Source organism: Mixophyes fleayi, chromosome 2, assembly GCF_038048845.1.
Source record: "Mixophyes fleayi isolate aMixFle1 chromosome 2, aMixFle1.hap1, whole genome shotgun sequence".
Taxonomy (NCBI): Eukaryota; Metazoa; Chordata; class Amphibia; order Anura; family Limnodynastidae; genus Mixophyes; species Mixophyes fleayi.
Window position 1 is genome coordinate 231,865,117 of NC_134403.1, and position 8,849 is coordinate 231,873,965.

General features: G+C 39.1%; 1 protein-coding gene across 1 annotated transcript in view; it reads left to right on the forward strand.

Moving 5' to 3' along the window:
- LOC142138731 (protein phosphatase 1 regulatory subunit 12B-like) overlaps positions 1 to 8,434 on the forward strand; it is a 233,301-nt gene extending 224,867 nt beyond the window's left edge. The window contains exon 7 of the mRNA XM_075195611.1: positions 4,077 to 8,434. Coding sequence (XP_075051712.1) covers positions 4,077 to 4,163 — 87 coding nt within the window. The 3' untranslated portion in view covers positions 4,164 to 8,434. The remainder of the gene's footprint in view (positions 1 to 4,076) is intronic.
- The last annotated feature ends 415 nt before the right edge of the window (positions 8,435 to 8,849 follow it).

Below are 8,849 nucleotides of genomic sequence, written 5' to 3' on the forward strand. Positions count from 1 at the left end.
TCCGGTCTTGCCACGAGTAGTCCTGATAGAAAAAAAAGATTAAATAAATGTGACAGAGTGGAATTTACAAGAACATTCAAAATAATCAGGTACATGGGAAATAGTTTTGACACATTTCGTATAGTAGATGGAAAACTTCTGCCAATCAGATACATAGAAAATATTGGAAACCAATCTGAACCATTTTCCATGTAACATATGATGTATTATGCTAGCACCAATGTAATTTATTTTGTTATGCATTTTTATTATTATTATTATATACTGCTGAGCAATAGACTAGAATTGGTTCTAGTTCAGTGGGCTAGTAGAGAGGAAATGAGGCTGGGAACATGTAATAAAACAATTTGTCAGTCTGTCTTCCCAGTGCACAAACTCTGTTATCTGTACTATCAAGATGCCACACTGGTGCCCCATCTGGTTACAGCTTGGTGATATGTCATTATTTATCAAGTTACTTTTGTTATGACTATCAGCTGAGATTAAGAATTGGCAGCAGTTCTGTACACTGACATAGCTCTCCATTGTCCCTAATTTCTGTGGACAGTCCAAGGTTTTAAATATGTCTCTGAAAACAAACCTGTTTTTCCCACTACAGATCCTATTATTATGTATATTTAATGCAATTCACATTATATATTCTTTTTTGAGTTTTAGAATTTAGTGAATATGTATTCATCATATATTTATTATATTATATATTTATATATATATTTATTTATATTTATTTATAATGCTAACAAATGACATTATTAGCCACACATGTCGACTTTTCAAATCTGTCCTCCGGGAGATGCCGGAGGAGAGGTCATGTGATGGGGTAGGAGGGGGCGTAGTCAACTTTTGTAAATTTGTCATAAACATTTAGAAAGCTCTGCGCAAAAAATACTATAGATACTATAGCATAGATGCTATAGATACTTAGATATAATACATCTAATAATAGATGTACTTGCTTACCTGTACAATTGTACTTAGTTGTACATTACTTTTAAAGGTAAAAAAGAAGGTTATGCGGGGCATAGCCTCGTAGTTTATGGAGTAGCACGCTGTGCTACTTCGCTCCGGTCTATCCGATCTAATCTGTCCATTTCAATTTCAATGAACAGTGATTTTCTTACCTGGGTCTCTCCTGTGGTGCTGGTCTGGTCTCCCACTGGCTGGTGCTTCTGAGGGTGTGTCGTCTGGGTCCTTGCTTTGTATCCTGCCCACGGATCTGTGTCTGCGCCCTGTGGCACTGCTGCACTGTGGATCCCACTTACTCACCTTAGTCCTGTGCACTCTAGCCAGGGGAGGCGTGGACAGTGCTGATATCTTGGATGTCACCCTGACTGCCTGTGGCCTGTGCTAGTAACAGCTCTCTGTCACCTACTGCATTCTCTGTGAATGTATTCTCTGTTTTCCCTCTTCTCTGGCCGGGAATTGCATCTGTTAGTAGGCCAGCCTACATCTCCTGTAATATTTTACACATCATCCAGTTTGCTCTGAGTCATTTTGTGCAGGCACTGTAAAGAAAGGAGTGTGACTTTCTCCTAATAACAGTTACCAGCACTCCAGTTCCCATTTTGGTCTCATATTTAAAGGCACATCTGTTTATACACCTCTCAGTGTATTTGGCTTTAGTAGCTTGTTTCTAACTGTTGTCCAATATTATATTTTGCCTGCGCACCCCATTATCAACCTCTCAGTGCATACCTTTTATAACTGATCCTGTGGCCCATTCTGCTGACAGCTTTCCCTACGTCACTTGTGCCTATCAAGTTTCTCTGTGTCAACCGATCACTATGGTTAAGAAATCTCATTCCACTGCCTCTGGCAGATTGGACCACTTTGCTAGATTGGACTTGACCTTTACACCTGCTCAGCTGCCACAGCCTACCCAACAAGGACCCCAATATGTGGCAGAGCCTTTGACTGCTGAAGTCCCTGCAATTACCTTGCAGGAGGTGTACACACTATTAATTCGCTATTAATTCCTCTGAAAAGACGGTGACAAACAAAATAGTAAAGGTGCAGGTGGACTTGTCCCTAATACGACACAGCATTTTAAAGAGAGAGATTCTATCCTAAGTCTTGCTCAGATCACACCTCTGATGTACCAAAACCAAAGTGTGGCTGTCTTCCTGTATTTATTTATTGACGTTCAGAAGTTAAAAGAAGTGTGACTTTCAATTACTGGACGTCTGCTTTTTCCAGCAAGGTTGCGGGTGGTCGCAGATGGTGCCATTTAGTTCTTTGACTCTCCACAAGCTGTGGCCATCTGGCTGGATCGTAATGTTTCTTGTTGATCATGACTGGGACTGTGTATCTCATATTCTCCAGCATCTGGACGTTTTCCCATTTTCTTTCTCCACAGATGGACATTAGAGGTATTGTATGTTCCATGTTTGACTGTCTGTGAGTTTCTCTCACATTCTTTCTGACATGCTTATTATTCTCTATGTGTAACTACTAATGTGTATCAGATGCTGTCGGTTGCTTTGCCATTGTGGGGCTCTCGCAACACCTCAATAATATCTCACTGTTTTGCCTATTTGACTAGGGGGACCATGATTATAGGACCTACTACATCTTCATCCTCTACTTTTGAGCTTTAATCTCCCGGGTATACTTTGTAGTTGTCGGGTTTTTTCTATTTCGTTCACACTTTTTGGAAGGTGTTTATTTTGGTATGCTTGGGGACCAGGTTTGCCATGGTTTGGATAAGGTTTATACTAAGTGGGATGGGAATGTGTGGATGTTTGTTTATTTTTTGCTTATTAGTGCATCACATCTTTGCATTATTTATGTGCTGGGTGCTCGCAGGTCCTTCTATATATAGGTCTGATTGGGGAGATGCACACTCTGCTCTTACTTAATTGTCTCTTCCGCTCTCAATTACCTGGATACTCTGGGCCTGATTCATTAAGGAAAGTAGAGCAAACAAAATGAGTAACTTTGCACCTTGGCAAAGCCATGTTGCATTGGAGGGGGAGCTAAACTTAAAATGTGGGGACAGATTTATAGTTGGGAAAGGGTATGTCCTAGATCAACTTTAAATTTCAGTGTAAAACTAAAGCTATCAAGTATTTGTGTGCTACGTGAAAAAAACAGCCGGTATGTGCAAAATAATAAACTAATATGCACCATAATGTGCATTTTTACACATTTGACACTCGTGTCTTCACATATTCAGTACCTGCAGTTCTTCCTCCTCTCTCACCGCTCCACATCTGCTACACCACTCCCAAATCCCTACACTGGCCCCCTGTGTCCTCCAGAATCCAATTCAAATTGCTTACCCATACCTACAAAGTCCTCAATACATCTCAAATCTCATATCAAAATACTCTTTTTCTCACCCTGTTTGATCTATCTTCGACCTATACCTTCTCTCATCTCTGGTAGCTACATTTCACTCTGGCCTGCTACCCATGAATGGAATTCCCTACTACTTTCCCATGGCCTTGAAATCTTTAGACGCTCCCTGAAAACCCTTTTTTTCTTTGTTTCTTTTTTTAGAGCTCATCTTATCGCGATGATACTTTTCACACTGATGCACCCTCACAACTGTTCCAATCTCTATTCTGAACCTCACTCACTCCTCTTGTTTTGGCTGTGCCCATTGCCACTTAGAATGCTACCTTCATGAGCAGGGCCCTCAATACCCCTTTTCATGTCTGCATTTATTTTTTTAACTTGCATGTCCCTCTTTAGTGTCTGTCCTGTTTTCCCTACTGTACGGCTCTGTGGAGCACAGTGGCACCTTTCAAATCTATGATAATAATAATTTCAACATTTTAAACTTAACTGCTAAAAATAATTTGATTTGAATTCTATAATCTATGAAAAGCTCACTTTAGTGAACATGCCCTAAACAATTATTTACTACTAGCTGAAGAAGTCCAAATTATTTGATGGATGACATGATGAATGAAAGTAGAAATGTAAATTTCATATGTATCTTAGGTAGGTTACTAGGTTATTTAGCTTTAACAGTGAAGATCATACACATACAGGCTTCTTTGTCTTTATATTGGCATCATAATTATATATAACTGGGGCATGAATAATTTATTCTTACATTTCTCTTTCAGGTTCTCTCGGACCTGAAATTCGACAACCAGCGTCTGAAGGATGAAAATGGAGCTTTGATTAGAGTAATAAGCAAACTTTCCAAATGACCCTGTGATTCACTAAAGTGAAATAGCTGAGCAAACAAGTTGTAATCTTTAATAAAGACTTATGTGGACTGACTGAAATTCCACTGTAAAATGGACACCTAATGTTATGATATAATATATATAATATACAGCATATACACATTGGTGGAAGTGGGCTGGTATACGGTGGTCATATGTCATACTATTGCTTTGACTGTAAAACTATCAAATTCCATTCACTTCCATCCCATTATATTTTCCATACCCCCACTTCTAAATGTCCACTTCAACCACTGTGTGTGTGTTTGCATATAATTTGAGAAATATAAATTTATTTTTAAAAATGAATATTGTGTAAAAGTGAGAACTTACAAGCAGTACTATAAATATAGACCTTTACATATGTAATTAGTAGGCTGTTGCAAACTAGACTTGTACGCTGATCATGGGATGAGACTACCACAAAAAGTATCTGCTTTAAAGTACTTAATTTATTGTCAAAACAGAAAAATACAGTAATCAAACTTTATGGGGGGAATTCAATTGGCCGCGTCACGGTTAAAAGTAACGAGGCCTGCGCATTATTACTGTTATTACGGCGGTAATAATGCACTTTATTACCGTTATTACGGTAGTTTCAACGCTGGCTTTTTGCTCGAAGCTCAAGAAAGCCGGGTTAAAACTACCATAAAAAACGGTAATAGTTTTAACGCCGCACAAATTCGGGGGGGAATTGAATCCCTTCCCCCATGCCTAATATATCTGAGTGTCCAAATACACTTTCCTAACCATAAAGGGAGGTCAGCTGTACTGTAATCCAATTATTTTTTCAAGAAAGTTACACCCTGAGGTTAGGAGTACATGGAAGATTTTTAGATGCAAGATTAAATCTAATGAAATGAATGCACAGTGGGCCTGATTCATCTTCGGAAACAAGCCCCTGTGCTTGCCATATCTTGTTTGAAATTGCTCTACGCATGCTCAGAATCGGACGTACGCCAGTGAATGCAATTGCAATTGATATGTCAAATGACACATACTAAAGCCTATGACTTGAAGGGTGGAATGGGGAAGGAAAGAGGGGCTGACTGTAGGCAATGTACAGCAAGGGGGTGCAGAGGGCAGGTGTATGTGACAACACGTATGTATGTCAATATATAGCAGAGAACATGTGTATGCCAGGGAGAGAAATTATAAAAAATGGACTGTATATACATCCTGATTTATGTATTTAATGTGAAGAAAAAAAAAAGATATATATATATATATATATATATATATATATGTATACATTTATTTTTATTAATGATCATACTATTATGAGGTGGTCATTTAGTTTATCATTTTTTATGTTTTTTACATGCGTTCTGATAGGAAGTAAAAAATAATCAATACCTGGCGCTAATGATATGTAAGAACCCACTGAAATGTCTCAGAAACGCCGCTGGTCAGGGGATAGTGTCACTCCCCTAATAGATACTATACACAACAAAAAAAATGACAGCGCGATAGAGAGGCATTCAGTGGGTGATATGCAACAAGGGATGTCCAATAAATCCATAATTGGATATATACTCTGCAATGATTGCAAAAATGTAAAATATATAAAATCAACACATTTATTACATTAAATAAATATATACCCCAAAAACCATCTAAAAAGCAGATGACAAACAATGTACAATTGATATCAATATATCTTATAATGTGACCACATATATAGTAGAATCCCGCATATGTATCTCTTAGACCGTGTAGTACTCCAATATCCGATGTATAATAATAATGTCAAGATTGCTGAGATAAATAGCCGATAATTATCCAAGGAACATATATCCACCAATATTAAGATGTAAATTTCATATAGTGGGTATTAGCAAAAACTTGCAGTTCTCGATATCTACTTTGGGGAAAGTTCCGATACGGTCTCAGCGTCTCTGTCCTTAGAATATCTCCGTCGGAGTGGGTGCACCTCTCATATGTCTGGATAATTACACTGTAGCTCAAACTGTGTTCCGTTTTGAAAGTCCGCAGAGCTATTCCAGTGAATGAATAAGCCACAGTAAACAGTCAAAATAGTAGAATCTATGAGACAGGATCTACTCTGGGTGGTCTAGATAATCCAATTATGAAGTAGCGATGCGTTTCGTCCTTTGAGTAAGGACTTTTTCATAGCCATGTATTCTTATAGGACTTTATATTGCACATGTGCATATGCGTACCCTGCATTCTGTTCTGTCTATCTACATACTGCAAGTAATTTATAGTCAGAGCATACTTATACCCAGATTCAAATAGAAATGTATCTTGAGATCTGCTTTTATTTGAATACAGGTGTATATGCGCACAAGTTATGTGTGTTTTTTTAATTGTAATTCTTTCTATATAAAGGAAACAAATGTACAGAACAATAATATTAAATGGTAAAGAAACAGACAATCCATCTCCTTTGGCTTCTGCAAAATTTTAAGGATACAGGAGAGGGAAGGAAGGAGCAGAAGGGGGGCAGGTACAGGACAACGGAAAACTGAAACCAATACAAGAACATCCATACAAAATCACGTATAGTGGGTGGCAACTTGGGAGAATAACCCAGAAAGTACAAAAGCAACATCGCAGACAATATAAAAAGAGGTTGAGTTATAACGTTTTGATAAGGAAGTTTCATTCACATTGCCTTCAAAGATGAATCAGGCCCAGTGTGTTTAAATGTGTTTTTAGGTGAATAATTGCATCATATTAATTGCCCAAAGAATTTCCAACTACTTTTTGGAATTGATGTTAATCTCCTATATAATCAATTTGTATGGATGAGATTAAATAAAGCCCATGTTAGGATTTTAAATTGCAACATTGAGCAATTAAAGGAGGTTGCACTACACATAGCTTGTGTAGCACAATACATTCAAAATACTTTGTTACAAATCAAGCAATGACCGTTAATGAAATTTATTGTCTTAACACTGGGTGAATACATTTTTTTCCATTGGATTACAATGATACATTAGTGCCCTCAAAAGTACATAACCAACAAGTCAAACAAACTCATGGTAATTCTATTGTTACCAGCCACTACTTATAGGTTCATGTGGTTCCTTCTAAAGAAAAGGAGATTATACTGGGGACTTTTTAATCAGATGTTTCTATTGTAAAAAAATACAAATTAGTTTAATTAGTTGATTTATTTGAAGAAACTAGAGAAGAGATAGAGTTGCTGCTACCACCCATTACCAGGCTGCACTCTGGCAGACAAACTGTTCCCAACATATTATAGCAGATCATACCTAACAATGACTGCACACTTCTGTACAGGAAATCTCTCCTCATAAGTGAACGTGAATTTTTGTTTAATCCCTCCTCATAATCAATTGAGACATATTATATCCTATTAAGGCTACTAAGAATAATGGGAGACTAATAATTTAAAAGGAGTCTATGTGTCTTGCGTTAGCAGCTCTCTGATGCTATTTTAACAGACCATTAGTTTCTAATATGTATCTATATACACTTCATTCTTTCTTTTACTATTTCGCTAACATTGTTCTAATGATATTTGTTGCATTATAAAAACAATTTTAATGTATACCAATAAAGTTAATCTTATGTTTTATAATGAATATTAAACATAACCTTTGAGTGCCTCGGAGACACATTTTCTTTCTTCTATTAGACCAGTGGTTCCCAAACTTTTGCAGTTCACGGCACCCTTAGAGTCTCCAAATTTTTTCAAGGCACCCCTCCAAAATAATTACTGAGCAGTCCTGTTTTAGAAGTAGTTGGGTCAAAAAATTGTAATAAGTATTTAGGTCACGACAAAAATACTTATTTAGTTGTATGCAAAAATGCCCCTCTGCATCCAGGCACTCTGCCCCCTCTGCATCCAGGCACTCTGCCCCCTCTGCATCCAGGCACTCTGCCCCCTCTGCATCCAGGCACTCTGCTCCCTCTGTCACGCTATCCCCCCTCCTCTGCCCTCTCTCACGCTGCCCCCTCTGCCACGCTGTCCCCTCCTCTGCCCCCAGGCACGCTGCCCCCTCTGCAGCCCTCTGTCACGCTGCCCTATCTGCAGCCCTCTGTCACGCTGCCCCCCTCTGCTGCCTGCTGTCCCCCTCCACTGTCACACTGTCCCCCTCCGCTGCCACACTGTCCCCCTCCGGTGCCACCATCCTTTTCACTCTGCCCCACGCCAGACATAAAAAAAAGAGAAGACAGAAACTTACCAATCAGCGCGGCACCGGGACCCAGCAGCCTTCTCTCTCCCGCAGCTGTCACTGTATATAGACGTCAGTGACAAGCTGAGAGGAGGCTGCTGGGTCCCGGTGCCGCGCTGATTGGTAAGTTTCTGTCTTCTCTTTTTTTTATGTCTGGCTTGCAGCACCCCAGTGACAGCGCCGCGGCACCCCTGGGAGCCGCGGCGCACACTTTGGGAACTGCCGTATTAGACTATTAACTCACCAGTCCAATCAGCCAGTGCCTCAATATCTTTCTTTCCATGTTTAGTGATAACTCAGGAATGAGCAAACACATATTGGTCCTTAAAGACCCAGGAAGCACAATAAAGTGGGCGGACGGAAGTACTGCTGTGGGGTCATGCAGGCCTGTGAGCAGATTTAATGATCATGTTGTGGTGCAGTCAGTGTCAGTGGAAGTGATGTAAAATGTGTCCATCACTGTCACCAAAAGGTCATATGGAGGAGAATAAATAAT